Source organism: Poeciliopsis prolifica, unplaced genomic scaffold (genome assembly GCF_027474105.1).
Source record: "Poeciliopsis prolifica strain line A6 unplaced genomic scaffold, Auburn_PproV2 SCAFFOLD068, whole genome shotgun sequence".
NCBI classification, from domain to species: Eukaryota; Metazoa; Chordata; class Actinopteri; order Cyprinodontiformes; family Poeciliidae; genus Poeciliopsis; species Poeciliopsis prolifica.
The window spans coordinates 1,877,749-1,897,859 of NW_026562443.1; the positions used below are offsets into that span (position 1 = coordinate 1,877,749).

Consider the following 20,111-nt stretch of genomic DNA (forward strand, 5'->3'; position numbering starts at 1 on the left):
AATCAAGTCACTATGTTACCTCCATTTGTTGTGAACATGCTGTATATACAGAAAGACAAAAGAAATTTGTCTTCACAATTGAATGCCTCAAAACTGGATGTCTGTCTCTTTAAGAGACTCCAAACTCCGCTTTCAGCAGTTATCGCAACAACTCTTCTCCGTTTACACCTTAGCAACGTTCATACAAGTGGTTCGTATTTAAAGCTCAGCAGATGTGCAGTTCCACCAGGTGTTTGCTGATTCTATACAATTCTTCAGCAATTGTCATGTAAGGAACGTATCTGAATAGAATATATTGAGTCACTGACTTGCAGCATTCACAGCTCCTGGACGACTATATAGCAACAGATAAAAATCTGCTTTCTTATGTTGTTGACCTTCTAGTAACCCCTCATACCAAGCATGCATGTAGCAGAGAGCAGAGAGGAAAATCTCCCCGTTCACAAGACAAAATCTAAAGCAGAACCAGAACTCGGCTCAATACGAGCAGCAACTGCAACGACGGACCAGAGTTTTGAGAAGACAGAGCAGAAAGAAACAGAAGAACTGATTGTACAGGACTTTGTATGTTAGTGAAAAGTACAGAGCTGAAGGTGGTAGTAGCTCCTTTGGTGAAAGAGAACAAGTCATAATAACAACTCTGCTGAGCATTTAGTCTGAGGAAGAGCTCAACACTGAAAGTAGGGCCAAATGCTTCAACTGTAAGTAGGATGTTAAGCTGATGGTCCCTTCAGGATAGAGGTTGAACCTGATCTGGCACAGCTAACAGAATACCAGACCAGGTATAACTTCTGTGGAGGATTCTGAAAAAGCTGGACTGCACCAACACTTCTGACGCTTTTCTATTTTATACAATTGAAGAATTTCCGATGGGAGCATCTGTAGGCTGAATGAAGGTGCTGCCTCTCCTGTCGTCTCATCTCCCTGTGGGACTGAACTCTCAGGCTTTCCTCTCTCGGTTGCCATGAAAACCTCCCTGCCTCACCAACTCCACCAGACGGTCAGCGCTGCATCCCATCCCCCCGAGAACGATCCCCTGACCCCAGGGATCCGACTGTAAACTTGTCGCCTCCTGTCCAAGACATCTGGGTGAGCCGTCACTCATCTGTGTGGCCTCAGTGTCCAGCCTGGTAGTGGGGTAAGGAGAACCAGCCTCCACCGAGCTCTTTATCCCTGTTTGTTCTAAAAGCGGCGCCGTGTTTATACTGTCAGGACTGGTGCGTTTCCCCTTTATGCGATTTTAATTGAGGCAGTTAAACCTCCCTTGGAGAAATCCAGCTATTAAACACTTGAAGTTTCAAGCAAAACATGTTTTTGTGCAGCATCCCAGAGTTCAATAGTTAACTGCAGAGCAGAATGCAGGAGGTGGGGGGCGAAAAACCCATTGACTTCTCTTTCCTGCCTCTGCGGCATGAGAATGTTATCACCTGAGAGCAGCGTGCCTTCAGATACAGCAGGAAGATGTTTTAGAGGGGGTATGGCTGGGAAGAATTTATCAGTGTGGAGATATTGCCATGTGGGCTACATGTCTGCGACTGATTTAATGTGTTATTTGCATCGGCTCCATGTTGTAAGGACATAACGAGGTGGCGCCTCGGTGTGCGGGTTTGTTCGTACGCTTATCTGGATCGACACGAGGCTCCGCTACAGTACCGTGTAAAATAATGTGTGACTTTGCAAAGTTTACAGGGCACACACACCACTCCCTGTATGTGTTGATCTGTCGGCATAAAGGAGTTAAGGCTTGTGTTTGCCGTGTGTGTGAAGGCCTGAGAGAAGCAGATAAACAGCCTCGGACTCGGTCCTGCCAAACAGCCTGGGGGGAGCTACTTGTCGGCGTGTTTGTGAGGTCTGGCTGGGGTTGCCGAGCGGACAGAGGGTTGGAGTTGACAAAAGGGCCATGACACCTTATCCAGCTGCAGGGCCACGGGGGCCTCACCTCTCTCCGACGAAGAGCCACGTATATCTCTGGCCAGACGTAATGGCCCTCTAAAGCTGGGATTGATGTTATCGTTGCCCCGGGGTTTGCTTTGTGAGCCAGTTAATGGTGTTGTTAACCGAGTGTGGCCTGGACAATACACCTCACACACATCCACTCGTACCCTCTTAACTCTGCTATAGACTCCTGGAGGAAGGACTGGGAGGGGCTGTGTGTGTCGGTGCTTTCTGCCTAGAGATGGTTTTATGCTGCCTCACCTCATGTTTTCTGCCAGAGCTAAGCTGTAGAGTATTTCTTTTTATTTCTTTATTTATTTTTATTCGAGAAAAAGGAGCCCTTTGTCACAGCTGGTGAGTCAGCAGATTCTGCTTTAATACCTAAGCCGTCACAGGGGTATCCATGCATGCTTGACTGTTTTTATATCCAATTTTAAACCTTGGAAAAGAGCCTGAAACTCTCACCTGCAGATGCCAGGATGCAGATGAATTCAGGAGCCCTTCAGTGCTGCATGAGTTCAAGGCAAAATCATACACAAAGTGACAAGCTACTTTAGTCTGTTTTTTTTTTTTTTTTTTCTCTCACTATTGAAATAAAACAAAGGGTTGGGCATTCGACATTCTGATGGTTCTCAGTTTCAGTCAGGGTCAGAATATTGACCGCCGTGTCCTGGGAACCATCTTCATACATGTTCATATTTTCCTTTTTACAGTTTTCTCCATGTTTGTACACTTTAGTTCACTTCCATGTTTTAAGTCATGATACACATTTTAATATCCAAGCTGGCATCTATTTTTAAAATCCAAAATTAGTTTTCTCATAATAATTTTCTTTCTTGAAACTGCAGTATAGAACTGTCATAAAAAATGTATACTTTTTTTACATATTTGTCAAAATGTTGTGACAGCACGGCATGAAATAATCTGAAAAAAAATCCAGCTCCTCTGCCTTCTGCCAGTGCACTCTAGAAACCACCAATCTGAGCAGGGAGGCGGGTTTTAGTGCTGTCCATCACAGTCTCAGGTGGCGCTGCTCCACCCCCCCTGACTGCTCCCTTCCTTTCTGTCAGCTTCTGTAAAGAGAAATTACAGATATGACACAATTAAGAAGCAAACATAGAAAAACTCTGTAAAAGGAAAATATTATTTTTCCAGTGTTCTACTTTTTTTTCACTGTTTTCTGCACATTTCCTTGACCTTTTCACCTGAGGGAGGGAGAATACTTTTCAGAAAAAAATCTAAGAATCTACTATATCTTTGACATGAGTCTGTATTAGTAAAATTACAGAAGGTGAGAGAACATACCTGAATTACTGAATCCTCTCTCATTGATGAGACTTTAATGAAGTCTACAAGGTAGTAGCATCAAAAGAAATAAATGGCTTTATCAAGGTTAAATAAGTGGAAATGTTTTATTTATTTATTTATTTATTTATTTATTATATTTTTTGATATGATGGTACTGTAAATGTATTGTCGGCTGAAGCAAAAATCTCCCAAGCTCATTTTCTGCGCTGACCGTCATTTAACTCCCACTTGGAAATGTGCTGCCTTTGGACAATAATAGCTACTAGGAGCCTAATGGTACAGATATAAATCATCCTCTGTCTATATCTGCTTATCCTTGAGGAGTTGTTGGGGGGAATGAGGGTAAGGGCCGTTTGAAAGTAAAACCAAGGTTTTAGAAATGTTTTCTGGAAACATGAAAATACTTTTTTCTCCTTTTGTCTAATGTAAAGACTTTACAAATTACAAACTTTGCTATGAAGATTCCTATGCACTGCATAATATTTGACATGTTCATATATTGATAATGCAACACACAAAATCTATTATTTGTATTTTTTCAAATTTTCACAACTACAATTCCATGAATCTCCAATTGTTTTAAAATGACAGAGGGTTGATTCTCTGAATTCAGTACATTTTGGGGTCTACGGTTACTAAAAATGTGTGCTTTTGCACAGTGCATCTATTGAAGGACTTTTTGAACCTCCAAGAAAATGTGTCTCCCCTTTTATGCATGAAATCCCAAACATCCACATTGGGATTTCATGCAGGCACCAGCACCTGGACCCTGGAGGGTGACCCCGCTTCTCCGGGTGAGAGGCTGGGTCACCCTGGACTGGTCACCAGTCTGATGCAGGGAAACACAGAGACAGAGTTTGAAGTAAACATGATCAAATGCGAGACTCATTAAAAACTGAAACAACCAAAGCAGAAGCTAACTTCATCAGCTAACTGTTAGCCAGTTGCAGTATTTTCACTGACAGAAGCTAACTTAGTTTTGATCTTTCACATATCCAATGGATGATGTAGATTTTTTTTTTAAACGATTTGTTTTAAATATAAAAGGTACGGAAATCTGCAGATTGTGCTTAAATTTAGGCCTACATGCAACTCTGCATCACTCATTCTCCACCTGAGATCATAATATTATTCTTTAAGATAGTTTGCTGATTTAGCCATTATTCAGGGTCAGACCAATTGTAACCTTTGGTTACAATGCACATAATGTTCTCTCACACTATCACATTAACACTTACAATGCCTGAAAAGACCATGACAGTTCAGTGGGTCCAGTATGGTGCAGCTACATCAGTAAAGTATCAATTATTTTATTTATTTTTTTCAATATTAGACTGATTTTGTTTAAAACCTAAACAAATATCAGTAAGATTAATTCTCCATTTTGATGTGCTCAATATGGCAAAGTAATTCAGAGATGTTTCGTTTGAGAGGGCACCCCATTACATACCTCACTGCTGAATCCAGTTACAGAAAAACACTTTGCTTTCAATGAGTTTTCTCTTGAGTGCGCCGACTTGATGGATCAATTTGCATTTCACTTCTCATCCAGAGACGGTAGGTAGAAAAACATTGTTTTCCTTTTTGGACTTTTTTTAACGCCATTGTTGCTTTAATTACTGATGCTTACCACAGCTGCCTTCTACGATGGTATTTTATTCTCCTGGTCTCATTACACCACATGATGTGTCATTTGTGAGCTTTATGTTTTGGGTTTGTCAGGCTTGATTTCACACATTTCAGGTTTGAAATTGAGTATCCTTTCAAGGAGAGATGGCTGCGTGTTGGGTCTGTCTCTGGTTACAGAGCTAAGAGTTTGACACGAGGTCTAATGGAGATGTAAAATAGAAGCTCTTCTTCCCACGAGGAGTGAAAAGCAGTCAGATATCAAATGTTCCTCTCTGGAAGGTGAGGGAAGTAGATTGTAATGACTCTATGAATTTGTTTGTGTGCTGGAGTCAGTTTTAATGGAGGAAGTGCCAATGCTGTTTTGAAAAATGCAGTCGTTTACTTGAGGAATTCTTTTGTGGATTTTATGTCGTCTGAGTGGCTCACAAATTCAGCCAAGTTTAAGAGCAAAACGTATAAAACAAACATCTTTTGTCACTTCTGAATAAGTCAGAAACAAAACCAATGCCAGGCAAACTAGCACCTCAGGTTAAATAAATCTAAAAGTAAGAAGATTTGACTTGCAGACAAAACACTTCTCTAAGCACTGCACACCAGTGTGAACAAACTGGCCTGCATAGATGCGTTTCCAGTACAAATGTCCGCAAAACATGGCAAAAAAATTAAAAAAAAGTTGCAATACTGGTTTTTCCAATAAATGGGAAACTGAATTAAAATCACACCTGAATAAGTTTGTTCACTCAATAAGCCATTAAAAATTATGCCAGGCTATAATCCCCCAACTACTTCCTGTCGTCATCTTCTTATGGATTTCTGCCATTGGCAACAGCTGGGAGATGTTGACCATGTGACTCATGTGAGGCAAAAAAAAAAAACATTTCTATTGGAGTTTTGCAAAATAATGATTCAATGTCTTCCAAATGTCTTCCAAACTAGGTCACTAATGTTCACATATGAGTAGTTTTCATTTATTCAAAGTCTACTGATTCAACAGCTTCCAAAAGAGTATCACCGAAGTCGGGTCTTCATTTCTATCCTGGTCGTCAAAGTCTACTGATTCAGGATCTTCCAAAACAGTAGCACACAAGTGCTGAGTCCCTCTAAACTTAGATGGACTCAGAGACCGGTCCTTACTCAGAGGCAGGTCCTGCCTCTAACAAAAGCAGTCAGTATTCATACTCGCATTTTCACAGGAAATGCATACTTTCTAGTTAGGGTTTGGTCTCTTTTTTTCTAATTGGATATTAGAATATTTTTGAAACTAATTTTAGCTTTTGACCTTATAGACAGTGGTAATTATATCAGTTCTTCAGCGTGTCACGTTGAAGCCCACATCTAATTAGTTTGAACATTTGCTTTAGAAGCATCGTGACTTACCTTAGAAATACTCATAAAATAGTTTTGACATGCTTGCAATTAACACCATGATAAACAACTTTTATAATATTCAAGAGTCAGACACTAATGATGCTTTTCTCTTGCAAATTATGACACTTGACCCTCTCACATGTCACACCCACTGAAACACACTGAAACACACTGAAACACACACACACACACACACACACACACACACACACACACACACATATTCTGGGATTTATGTTGTTGTGAGAACTTTTAAGCCCTTGTCCTTAGATACGTTCCACAATTTAATTTTAAGCAACTGCACAAACAAGACACTGAAGATATATTTACAGTTTAAAAACCTTAATGCTTTTTAGAATAGGGAGTGAGCCACATGCTGGTGAAGTCAATAAAAACAAATTTTTCTTTCTGTATTTTACAATTGCTGTCTGTATTTCTCATAACAAATGCTAACCCCAAACCAAAGCAAGAATTTTCTCTGGCAGGAATGCTGAGATTGGCAGCTGTTGGCAAACAGGTAATCTTAGTAAAAGTTTTCAGCACAGTTAAATAAGGTAGAGTAAAAACAAGAAAATTCCACATGCTGCACCATCAGCCTTTTGTTACTCCAAAATGAAGTAAAAGTAAGAAGAATATGTAGTCATCCTTTATAAACCCTAAATTACATTTTTGCAAAGAATCGATTGAATATAAACTCAGTGCTCTGCGGTTTGTTGTTCCCTTTATGGGTTTCCAGAACTAAACACTGTAAAAGAAAAAGGTCCAGTGCAGTCAGTAATTAGTGAGCTTCCAATGCAATTTTATTAGTTTGGTGGCTCAAGGCATCATTCTTCACTGAGGATTTTTTTTTTTTTTTTTTTTTTTTTAATCTGTTTTGCTCTAGGTTGTCATCAGACTTTCTTATTTTTGAAAACTGGATGGTTTATGTTGGTGTTGGGAGAGTGGTTTCTTTCAGCAGGTTTAATTTTAGTAAATTAAACTAAACTATTCATTTATATTATTGCTTTCATCAGTTTTTTTTACTTTATTTTATTTGGCTGTAACTCAGAAAGCAGAACATGTCTACCCCTCCAGTTTTCTTCTTTGGTGCAAAGCACTTTGGCCAGCCATGTTGTTTTAAACTGAATTCTATTGTATTCATTCCTGTCAATGTCTCTAACAGCAATTTTAAATTCAAGAGTTCCTCTTGATCTCTGACACGTCTGCCGTCATGGAAAACAAAACATTTGAGGACATTTTTAAGAACTTTTAAGGACATGGATGTCATGGTTTGTGTCTGTGTGAGCGCCGCCAGCTGTTGAGAAGAGAGTCATCGAAAGACCTGTCAATGCACATGTGTACTGTGACATTCTGAGTCAGAGCATGATCCCGTCCTTTCAGAAACTGGGTCAGTTTTCCAACATCTCCATGACGAGCGCTGCCTTGCTAAAGAAACTGAGGGTAAAGGTGCCGGATCCCAGACCTACACTCTAATGAGGTTCTCTGGGCCATCCTCAAACAGAAAAGTGAAGGAGCGATCGGCACGTCACCAGCGTTGTGACGTTGTCATGGAGAAGAGGGAGAGGATCCCATGGCAACCCAAGAAGTTCTGGTGAACTCCATATCCAAGAGAATGAAGGAAGTCCTGGAAAATAATGGTGGCCACACAAAATAATGACATTTTGGTGGTAAAATTAAGCATTAATGGTTGAGTTGAATTATTTTGAGTTGACAGTAAATTCACTGTTCTTCTGACTTCAGAGAATCAGAGATTTATTTTCTTGTAGCAATTCACCCCAGTTTTTAATTCATTCACTAAATATCTCCGAACTGTGGGAAAGCCTCGGGTAGAGATCTTATGTTGTAACGTTTCTGACTGTTTTCGGATCATTCTTCCTAAACAAAGCATCCGACTAACCCCAGAGACCTGACAAAGAAACCCCAGTTTGTGTCAGAGTCAGCCTGCTTGCTCTCACCTCTCCTCCCTCTGCTGGGTGGATGAAAGGTGGGAGCAGAGCGTGGGGTCGACTCCGCACATGGAGGAATCTATTTCTGGTAGTAGAGGTCTCTGAAGATATTTAAATCAGATGTCAGGAATCCCGAAATGAGGGACCACAGGATGTGTCGTCACGAATGAAAACTCTGTAAAATAAAGTATTAAAAATGTTGAGATTTTCTCTTTTGTGTGTGAATGCTGTATCCAAATTCTGGATACTTTTCTTCTCTTTTTTTATAAGCCTTTTTAAAACATAATACTTAATTACAATAATGGAAACACTGAAACAGTTTACTATAGACATGTACAGGTTCTAGAAATTAGAGTTAGAAAAAAATGCAATGTTAAATTAAACCCAAGAATTTAGATAAAAAATCTTTGATTTTGTGGATACAGTGCACTGTTGGTATTCACTGAGGTTTGGGATCACAGCTGCCTGCAAATAGTTAAACTCAGTGAATACTTGAAGCAGCCTCTTAAAAATTACACATGTGCCGATTTCCATTGTTCAACACCAAGTTTGGCTTAGTGCTCATTAATACACAGAGCGGAACTATAACGGAGGTTTTTACAGACTTTATCCAGAGTTTGGTTAGAAAACCAACCACAACCTCCACCTGCGAGGGAGAGAGGACATGCAGGGTGAGCAGGAGCAGGGAAAACATGGAAGCATTCACAACTTTCACAAAAGTCATAGGTTTGAGTCAGCCAGAGAGGTTGACTACCAGGCGAACTCAGGTCCTCATGTAGGATCATGTACTTGATCTTTAGATGCCCAGTTGTCAAATATAACAAATGCAGTCAAGTGTGAAACAAGACAACCCTGCCCTCCAGCACAGATCCTCCACTCAGGAAAGAGTCTCACACGCAGTTAAAATCAAGCCCACGCAAGAAAAAAGTTTACTGAATAAAATAAATCAAGATTTTTTTTTTTTTTGCCTCAGACCTCAAAACAGCAGCAAACTATTATGATTCCTGTAGATAGAAAGAAAGCTCTGTATGACTGGCTTGTTACTTTTCACGCAATGCAAACTGCTTCAGTTCAAGAGTTTGATGCATGACTCTGTAGACGTCTGCAGTGATTGTCGTCTAGTCGAAGGGAGTTAGGGTTTATTTTGACAGTCAGTTTCTTGTGAGTTTTTGGTTTTATTTGTCAGAGAAATATTTCATGTACTTCTGTTTTCTTCAAGCCCTCTTTGTGTGTGTGATGTATATAGTCTATAAACACAGTTTTACTGATTTTGAGCATGTGTCTTCTATTCTTTGGTTGTCTGGTTAACGGTGCAGGGATAATGGAAATACATTTTTCCCTCTCAGTGACTCCAGCAAACAGACGGATTGATGCCACCATGGGGTTCCTGAGAAATAATCTAAAAAATGTTGTGAATGTCAGGAAATCACGCTGCTTTCTTTTTCTTTTCTTTTTTTTTTTCTTCGTCTATGAAGGCTTCATTCTGTCACAGGCGACACACAGGATGGGGACAAAAACGATTCCATGGTTTTAATTTCAAGATGGTTTAAGTCATGATTTAACTTAAACCATGACTTAAAGTGACTATAAAAGATAATCACTTTAAAAGATTCATGAACATGAAAATATAGTTTTAGAGTCTGTGTGATCGAATTACATCATGAGTGAAACGATTTGTTAAATCAAGAGGGTTTGACTATGTACTCGAGTGTTTTGTTCCGTCTGGATGGTTTTGAAGTTTTAGCATGAATGTTTTATAGCTGATATACTGTATCAGTTATATATGGCCTTGCGTGGACCCCTGGTATTCATGGAGGTTTGAGATCACAGCCATTTGTGATTATGTAAAATCTGCAAATACCTGAGACCCAGTCTAGGAAAGCCTTACAAGAGAATATCTTAAGAAGAAACGTGTTTTTATTGTCTTTATGCTGCTGCTACCGAAAATTCAGGTGTAACAGCAGCATTGATATAAAAGATATAAAAAAAAGTATGTAAAAACACATAACAATCAACATGCTTTTTCGTAAGAACAATATTATTAAGAAAAAAAAATTAATATTATGGAAAAGTTGTTTAATTCCCATAATTTCTTCTGAATATTCAAATTTTGTGAATTCCTGTTTTTGTAGGTTTTATGAGCTGGAAGACCAAATTATGTAACAATAAACAAATACTTGAAATTGTTTAAACTGTGGGCTATCAATCTATGACCTATGAAAGTTTAACATTTTGAATGGAATAATAATTAAACTTTTCCATGATATAAAAAGTTTTTGGAAATGGCCTGTATGAACCAAACAGAATTTCATTTTCTGCAGAGACTAATATTGATCTATAGCACAGCTTCCTGTTCCCATGAATCTTCACTAGACTGTAAAACCAAGGGAACGAGAGGAAGTGTGTGGTCCTGAAGAACGATGATTTGTCTCTACTCAAACTTTTCAGCAGAAATAATCCCCATGCAGCTTTTCAATGGAGCTCTCATCATCTGCAATAACAAGCTGCGATACCCTTCTCTTCACCGGAAATCAGTCCAGCCCAACTTAATTCTAAGTCTCGCTTGTGGCCGTCTTTTTCTGCATCAGTCAGCCTTTTTGGATGGCTGTGTTAGAGACTCGGGAGCCTGTGAAGAGCTGGAATAGACTCGGTGGAGGAGAACAGATCGACTAGTTTTCTCTCTAATGAGCTCTGTCAACAGTTCTACCTGTAAACAAGCGGGGCAGTCAGGGGGAAGGGTCTCCTTCTCCGTCTCTTCAGCAAAACCACATGTCAACGTCTCTTTGCATTCCAGCAAACTCGGCGTCTCGGAAAACAGACTCCGGCTTATCACTTCCCGCCTTCTGTCTGTTTGGTCTTCCTGCTTCATTCTCTCTTGTCTTTAACATAGAGCAGGCTTAAAATCCATTTTGGGGGCATCATGGAAAGTCATTAGTCAATATTTTCTCCGCTGTCTCTCTTCCCACACGTAGGCTGTCACTTGCTGGCTCTGTGCCTCTGCTCGAGAAATTATGAATTATGCCAGCGTCTCGCTCTCCACATGGGGCCCGTGACTGGGAAGCACCAACCGTAGAGCTGCTACTTTGTGCATTACTCCTCTTAAAAGTTCCCTCCAGCCCTGTCAGTCCTGACTTATATGAATCCCGTTTGCCAAATATGTGACTTTTACCGTATTCTGATATATCACCTAATTTGTGTCAGTATTGCACATCTAGTCAGCCATGGTCAGTATGACAACCTAGCAGGAGGCATCTCTTTTCCTGTTGTCTATTATAAGCGATGCAGTGCAGACTGTCCTTCAAGTTTAATTTCAATCCCCCGCTATGCATGGATTGACATTGATACAGTACAATTGTCTTGCCTTTCACTGATCACAACAGATGGGATCTGTTGGACTTCAGGGGAAACTTTTGATTCTTTGAAGCAAGGTTCAGTGAAGCTTTCAGTAGCTGTGGCAGAACACTGATACATTGCAGAGGGAATTTAGAAATGTATAGAAAACCTAGACATGTTAAAAAGTCACTTGTTTAGGCTGTTATTGCAACTGAAAGAGGAACTGTTCACAACTGGGGGATATGGTGCTATCTGAGGCAGCAGATCAGCTGTCATTCAACCAGCAGACAGGTCATTGGTTCAACTCCAGTGTTACACAAAGTCTGTCGAAGTGTCCTTGAGCAAGGCGCTAAACCCCTGGTTGTCCACCTGTTCAGTGAATGGACATGTGACTAGTGGAACTATGGAAGGTTTGGCTAATTTAGAAGAAATTTGACTTTGCGCTTTGACTCTTTGAAATTGGCCTGTGTCTCTTTTAGAAGCACCTAATATTTGCGATACTCTGCCTACAACAGGAAGTAGTTGAAAGATCATGATGCAACATTTTTGATATAAATTATTGCATGAATTAACTTTTTCACATGTGATGTTAATTGTGTTAATTTAACAGAAACACTGCATTTGCAAAATTGTGTGTTTTTGATATTAGCGTATTATTGACAAAGATTTGCGCACATTTGTAATGGAAACGCTGCTGATGATGGATTTATAAGAACTACACAGTCAGGTCACACTTATATAGGTGAGGGTACACTCAAACTTAGCTTCAAGATAGATACGATATCGTGGTTCTTTCTCTGAAGATCTGAAAATCACAGAGCCGTTGAATGCTATATTTTGGAAGATGATTTATTAATTTTCCTTTACAAAAACATTATTGGTGCAACGGAAATAACTTTAAATCTAAACCTGCCACAGGTACGAATAACAATCTGACATAACCGTCTAATGTATGTATGTAAAACTATTACAATAACTTCACAAAAATGCATATGACTTTAAAGTCGGTAGGAAGACAGATTAAAGTATCATTTTTGATAAAGAGAGCATGCATGTGAACAGGAGGACCCAGGGTGGCTGTTAGTCTTTCAGTCCCCAGCACATTGCATAAGACTTGTGTTTAATCCAGCTGTGGGCAGAGGGCCTGGAGGCTGCAGTCGGCTCAGAGAAATCACATGCGACAGGCTCTAAGCCAATGACTCAGATTAAATATGGTGAATGTTTGCCCATCTGGAGCTATATGACAGGGTGACGAACATTTCAAACAGGGGCCCTTGCAGCTTGTGCCATAGAGGATTATCAAATAGAGTCTGCCTCTGTTTTTGTTGATGCATTCAAGTACAATAATGGTGTTGTGAGGATTTTTTAATTTTTTTTAATTTTGTTACACAATGTGGTGGATTGTTCTGATGCCGCGCTCTGTGCGCCTACATGTGCCTTTTAGTATAGGCCAGCTTATTAATGCTAATTCTGGTACAGCTGATTTAGCGTTCCTCTTGTTAGTGCTTAGAACATACAGAACAGTCCTCTGGGGGTCTGCGCTTCTGCCAATTTCTTTAGTCTTCTCTTGGAGCTAAGCAGCGAGGAGGTGGGGGATGCACTGATTTAGGAAGTGTGTCAGCCTTTCCTTACAACTTATGCATAAATAATTCTCTACAATCCATTGATCATTGACTCAAGGCTCGAAATGCATCAAACTATTGATTAAAGGTTTGTTAGGAGACCCTAATTTAAATTCAGGCTATTCTAAAGTGGCTTTTACCATGTGAACATATGTAAGCCAAAGCAAAAGATTCAGACGATATCGACACTTTAACGTCACTAAAGCTATTATCATAGTTAAAGCATTGCTGTTTCTAATCCTCCATGTGAATTCAAAATGTTGGTGTATCATGACAAACTTTGATTGTTATTGCATCACAGAAAAATTTTTATTCAGTGATAAATTATTGTTACTTCAAAAGGTCCTGCCAGGATTCTGGCCTCTCAGGTCGTGAAAGGTGACACAATGAAAGTTGGGTTTAAGCGTCTACTTGTAGTGTCCAGAGAGGGACATTCCCTGGTCTAATGTGTGAAATGACCCCTCTGCTGACCCTCAACCTCCACCCTTCCTGGTTAGAGGTCATCTCCTCTTACTTGGCCTGAACACTTCTCTTTATACTTTCTTTATATGCTTTCTTTATGCCTGACAATATCTTGCTGTTACTCTTCCAGATTGGGAGCCATGTTGATGTTTAAAGGCTGATAAGCTCTTCAGATTCTAGAACACCATTTCTTTCCTTCACCTGTAACAGATTCTAAAAGGGTTCCTCACCATCTTTTTAGGAGAAGTTGTAAAGAGCTGCTGTGTTGTGGGTAACGGTGGATGATGTTGGCAGGAGTATAATTCAGAAACCATTTAACATAAAAAATGTATTCTTCGCCATTCATGCCTTAATTGAGAAAAAGTGATATAATTACGATGCAAACGCGTTCTCATTTTGCTCCCATCAGGATGAATTGCTCCTGTGTTGCTGTTTCGCTTTAAGACGGTCCCACTGAGCCCCAGCCACAGCGGACTGCTGTGCCAAGTTCCTTTGTCTGGAACGAGCCCACAATGGCTCTGGAGGGACATCATTGCTTGCATAGGGTCGAGCAGCAGCTCACAGTTGACCCCTACATGTGATTACAACCAAGTGATGAAGTTGCCTTTAGATTTTCCTTCCAGTGCCTCTTGTATCCAAACTTGTCATCCAGTCGGTGATGTAATTTATGATTTCAGACTCTCAGACATTATCAGCCCAGTTCTACTTATAGACCTACTTTATTGGTTGGGCCAATTAGGTTCCTGAAGAAAACACAGTTGTGGTTGACCTCTGGTTCCTGCAAGTGGAAATTTACTAGTAACCATTTCATCATGCATCATAGTAACCACAGCCAAGTGTTAGGGCTTGACAGTGAACACTTCATCCATTAATTCTTTCTGCATCTGCTCCCACTTATCCTTGTAGGGAAGGCTGGTCAATAAATATAGACACATGCTTAATATTAATAGATAATATATTAGACAGAATTTTCAATAATTTCACTGAACTCTGATTCAGAGCTGCACAGCATTCTGGGATATGTAGACAGATGAAAAGACTTTAGCTACTCATTCTCTCAGGTGGGTGCTATGAAAGGTGGGTGGCATCAACTAACACACTCGTGGGTTACCTAGCAACAGTGTGGTGACCAGCTTGCGCAGCAGCAGTTTCAGGTTTGGCCGTCGTGCTTCATAAATGCTAAAAAGTGAATGAAAGAAATGATTAGAACACACATCACAGTATTTTAGATATTTACAACAAAAACTGATCAACAATTATTAATATTTATCAATACGAAAGGCTTATATAGTGATACATTTTTTCAGCCATATTGCCCTGCCCTACTTGTAGGGCCACTAGGGGCTGGTGCCTACCTCCAATGGTCATTGGGAGAAAAAAAAAGATCACACCCTGAGGAGGCCCTGTATGACAGACACACTCCGAGCAGCAGACAAGCAGCCACACACTCATAACTGTGTTTTCTGTTATCTCCATGCAGAAAGAGTCCAGGACATGGTTCATACCCAGACTGGCCACATGGCCAACCACTGCTCTGTAGTGCACTAACAAACATTGTCAGCAGATGGATAAATCAGACGACCGTCCAGCCTTGGAACAATCTGGGGTCTACAGTCAAATATTTCTCCATCTTACTGTGTCTAAAATCCTGGTTGATCTTACTCTATAAGTGTCCAGAACATCACATCAACTTGACTTTTGCAGGATTTTATAACAAAAACATGAAAAATTTATTTGTTTTTCGAAGCTATTGAATCTAAAGTAAGGTATCCTGTGCATACATAACTGTAATAACTGATTGCCTTTATCTTCTATTTTCGCCCAGGGCTGAAGGTGCGTGAGGTCATGATCAATGTGTCCCGCCAGCAGGTGGAGGACTTCCACGGCCCCGAGGACTACTGGTGTCTCTGTGTGGCCTGGAGCCACCTTGGCACCTCCAAGAGCCGGAAGGCCACGGTCCGCATTGCCTGTGAGTGTGGAGCTCATTCATTACCATCGCCTTTCACAACAACAAACAAAATGATAGGAGAACCTGTTTATCTCTGTAATATGAGACACTTTCAGAAAACATGGAGAATATGCATTATCTGTGACGTTGATAAAGTCTCTTGTAATTATGCTGAGATGAATGTGTGAACAGAGGAATGGTTGACTCCATCCCTTCTGACGTTTAGTAAAATATAGCCTTGAAATGTTCCTCTTGATGTGATCAAGCTCCTTTTAAACTCTCATTTACTCTTCTGTTAATGTAGGAGTCAAATGTAATTCATAAATAACAGGCAGAGTCACAGCCTTTCTTGAAATGTTGCAATATTGGGAAAAAAAAAACTATATCTTTCCACCAATATAAAAATTCTGTATCGTACACTCTGTGTTTTGAAACTCAATATTGCTTGAGCCTTGCTTGATTTCATGACAGAAGAATCAGATTCCCATAGGAACACAGGTTTCCTGCATAATGCAGATCACAACTGTGGAACAGAGAAGGCTGTTTAGTTGATGTCATGTTCTTCATTTGTTGGAAAGAAAAAAAAAAGTAAGATTTTTCAAAACAAATCAAATTGAAATGCTTTGGTTTTTCCTGACATGTTGCTATAATCTCATCTCATACTTGTGAACCCAGAACATGTTCCATCTCGTCCGGTCCCTGAAATAACAGCTGAGACTTCAGCCTGAGAGTAGTTGTGATTCCATTACTGAAAACTTTGTCCGTATTATGGTACTGTAAAGCAAACACAATTTTACAATTGCTGTGTTTTCATAAAATTAGAAAGGTAAGTTTCAGAAGTCATTAAAAAGCATGCTGCGACGCGATCCTCCCTCTACTTCCTGTCGTTTTCTTCTTCGTGGTTTGCGCTGGTGGCAACATCCGGTTGTTGAACATGTGACTCGAATGGAGCGGAAAACATTGTTTCTACTGCAGTTCTGCGAAATAAACCAATTTTGATACGACCAAAATAACCAACTCATCTCAGCACCAAAATATTTAATCAAAAAGTGGCTTTTGGTTTTTAAACTGACGTGTTTCCGTTTAGCAAATTTATCTTTGAAATGTCAAACTGGGCAATTATATGGTCAGTGGAAACACAGCTGTGCAATGTTTTCCTCTGCTTTCCTCATTGATTAGTTACAGAAATGTTAAAATTACTGAGTTCTTCACCACAAAAGGAAAAGTTTGCACAAAGGTGAGGACATGCTGTAAAAACAGGCCAGATTTTTGTCAGGCCATAAAAAACATTTATGGTTGACATGATCCATGGTGTGAAAAGCATCACTGAATGATAATGTGCCTGAAAGGCGTTCTGTGTTGATGGCGGCCAGGTTGTGAGAACACCAACAGTTCAATTAGGTGAAAGATTTTGAAATGATATTTTTAGCTACTTTGTTCCACTGTTGTTATGTTTTGCTCAAGGATTGTGTGCCTGGCATGTTTTCAGACTGGCAATAACGCCATAAAAAAATCTAATCCCTTTCTAACTGGTTTTCATCAAAACTCTCTGACAGTGTTTGTCTTCTAATTGGAAAAGGAGCCTTCTGAACAAGCAGTCACTGCTTTAGTTAGTAAAACCCAATTGAGCTGATTTTTTTTTCTCAACATAAACTGAATTAGGCTGATCAGCATTAAACCCCCAACGTCGCCTGATCAAGTTCGACACAATCAGTCAATCTCTGCCTGTGGCGTCTAAAACCAATACTCCCACTCGAAGATGTCAGAGGTTATCTGAAAGCCCTCCTCCGTATTGAATTTATTGTTTTTACTTACTGGATGCAGAAAAAAAAGAAAATCAAATGCTGTGAACAAAGAAGATGTGTGAAAATCCTTATCTGGCAGGTTTTGCGTGTCATTGTATTTGCACTTATTTGACACATGGTTTCTATGAGTTGAGTTCTGGTTTTGTGACCTCTTAAAACGCAGGACTCTGTTCATAATCTGTCAGGACCGAGAAAAGCAGCCAATTTAAATGTCATGAGAGATTGACTAAAATCCCTCACCAAGTCACCTTGAACAAGGGGGTTTGTCCTGCAAAGCACCATGGGACTGAACCTGTGCTGCATGGTCTTGTAGAACTGAAGTCCAAGCGAACGGTGACACCTGACATCTGCCTCTTATCTCTCCCACACAGATTTGAGGAAAAACTTTGAGCAGGACCCCCAGGGGAAGGAGGTGCCCATCAATGGGATGATCGTTCTGCATTGTCGCCCTCCAGAGGGCGTGCCAGCAGCCGAGGTGAGGCGTCCAGGAAAGATCTGGAGGATGATTCTGTAGCACTTTGACAGGAAATTCAACGTCCTGCGCCGGTTTCCCTTCATGTTGTTTTTCACCAATAAGTTGAGAATCATTTTGAAAAAAGACAAGAAAAAGCGATCTTTCAGAATATTGGATCATATTAATTCAAAGGAAAAACCACAAAACACCTAAAATCAGAAGTTTGATGATATATCAAAACTCAACAAACGTATCGGTATTGGTAATACAGGCCCTGTATTTTCTTGCAGTATCACACATCTCCACCAGTCAGAATGTTCCTTTTAAAAATTGCTCATTTTCCAAAAGATTCTTCATTTTCTAGAATCAGATCTTCATAGTTCATAAAAATAAATACTTCCTACTTCAGCTGTCACGTATTTGAAAAGGAAAACAGTGCTGTGAATTACAGTATGCCGTCTGTAAGTAAAGACACCCAGAGCAATGGGCGCGTTCCAGCAAACCCTCCCTAAATAGAACCAGTGGAAACCACACAGCACAAACTGATTCCACTGTGAGTGACTGGAGACTCATTAGCTCCTCTTTACACCGCTGCTGACAAGGATTATTTCCAAACAGTGGATGCGCTTCCCCCCAACACACACCCAAACCGCAAGCTCACATTCTATTGCGTGTGCACTTTCATGTTGCAGCAGCAGCCGCGCCGCAGCTGAAACCTCACACCGGCTGCGCTCATGGATGCCATCTCAATATTTCATGGAGGAGGTGCGCTGAAATCGACTGGGCCGGTGGAGCGCTGGCTCGCGCTCTTTCCATTATTCACTGCCGTCTCCTGTGACCGCTCTCATTTGTGTTGACAAAGGACTAGATGGGAGATTGTGATTCCTTCAGTTCGGCTCAAGCTCTACTATTTTTACCGCCTCTGCGGGCCACGCTGCAGCTGGAATGACATCAATCCTCCATTTTTCAATGCCGGATCATTCATGTACTGTGAGGGAACCGGCCGAGGCTGACCTCTTCCTAAATCTTCGCCGTGCGCACGACATCTGCACGTGCGTTTCTCACGCTGATTCAGACCGGAACAAAGTGCCTTTGAGTTTCATCGAAACATCAAACAAATTGTAAATGTTTGATTTACTGTCTCTCCTTTCTGGAGAAAGGAGACAGTCAGAGGAAATCGAAAGGAGCTCTGCCAGCAGCAGGCTCTGCTCCTCTATCCTGTTGAACGTTTTACCTCTTTTCCTCTCTGCTTTAAAGTCTCCAAATTTATACGAGCAGGAAATCACAGTGATCTGCTGACAGCTGAGCATCCATGTAAATGATGATTAATATTGAAATCACATAGATGATGTAGTTAAATGACTGGCATGATTCATTTTCTATAGTTTTATCATAATGACACATTTTTCTTAATCCAGTTTAGATTCAATGATTAGTAAATATCTAGCAACTGGTTACTGGGAGTGTATTTGATTTTTTGTGGGAGGTTTGTTGTGCCTTGTTTTGTTGTATCAACCAATCATTAGCTGCATTTCCACTCCAAATGTGTGCACAACTTTTTCAATTATCTGCTAGTGTCAAGAAAACATAATCTTGCAAATAACAAGTGCAATTAAAATCACATGAGCTAAGCCTCAAACCTTATTTTAGATTTTTTAAAGTATCTTTAGCAGGTTGCTGTCACATCTTAGCCTTCATCAGTGTTATGATGTGACTGTGGTTGGAAATGTGACTCTGTTTATGACAGTAAGACAAACCTACCAGTAAGACAAACTTTTTCAATCTGTCTTTAGTTTTAGAGCTACAGTCATTTGACCCTGAAACAACGGATGATTCTCAGCTCTAAACAAACGCGGCCTTTATGCTGATGAGTTTATGTAACCTTTTGTTTGGCATTTTACGGTAAAGACTGATTCTGCTGCTCTTGCACAAAGTTTAGCTCTTAAATATGGCCGCCTTTGCATAAAAAAAGCAACAACACATATACCAGAAGAAACTGTGTTTCTGTTCAAGCTCTCAGGTTTTGTACACCAGCGTTTCAGTATGTGAACCATAAGGACTCCCAGATGGTACAGAATGCAAAGACAGCGAGCGAGAGAGAGAAAAATAGAGAGAGGAAAAGAGAGAGAGAGAAAGAGAGAGGGCCACAACAACATTCAGCAAAACTGTAGAAAAGTCAGCGCTGTGCTTGAAGAAACTTTTCTTGTCGTAGAAAACACCTTTTATGGAGAACCTGCAAAATAATCACATTCACCCAGGCGCCAGTTTTCCACAAATCTGAGGATATTTTTCACATTTGGC

General features: G+C 40.3%; 1 protein-coding gene across 2 annotated transcripts in view; it reads left to right on the top strand.

Annotated features, from left to right (window-relative positions):
• Positions 1–20,111, top strand: part of unc5db (unc-5 netrin receptor Db) — a 195,607-nt gene that overhangs the window by 97,749 nt on the left and 77,747 nt on the right. For both annotated transcript variants that reach the window (XM_055020556.1, XM_055020557.1), the window contains exons 3-4: positions 15,429–15,572; positions 17,728–17,831. In XM_055020556.1, coding sequence (XP_054876531.1) covers positions 15,429–15,572; positions 17,728–17,831 — 248 coding nt within the window. The remainder of the gene's footprint in view (positions 1–15,428; positions 15,573–17,727; positions 17,832–20,111) is intronic.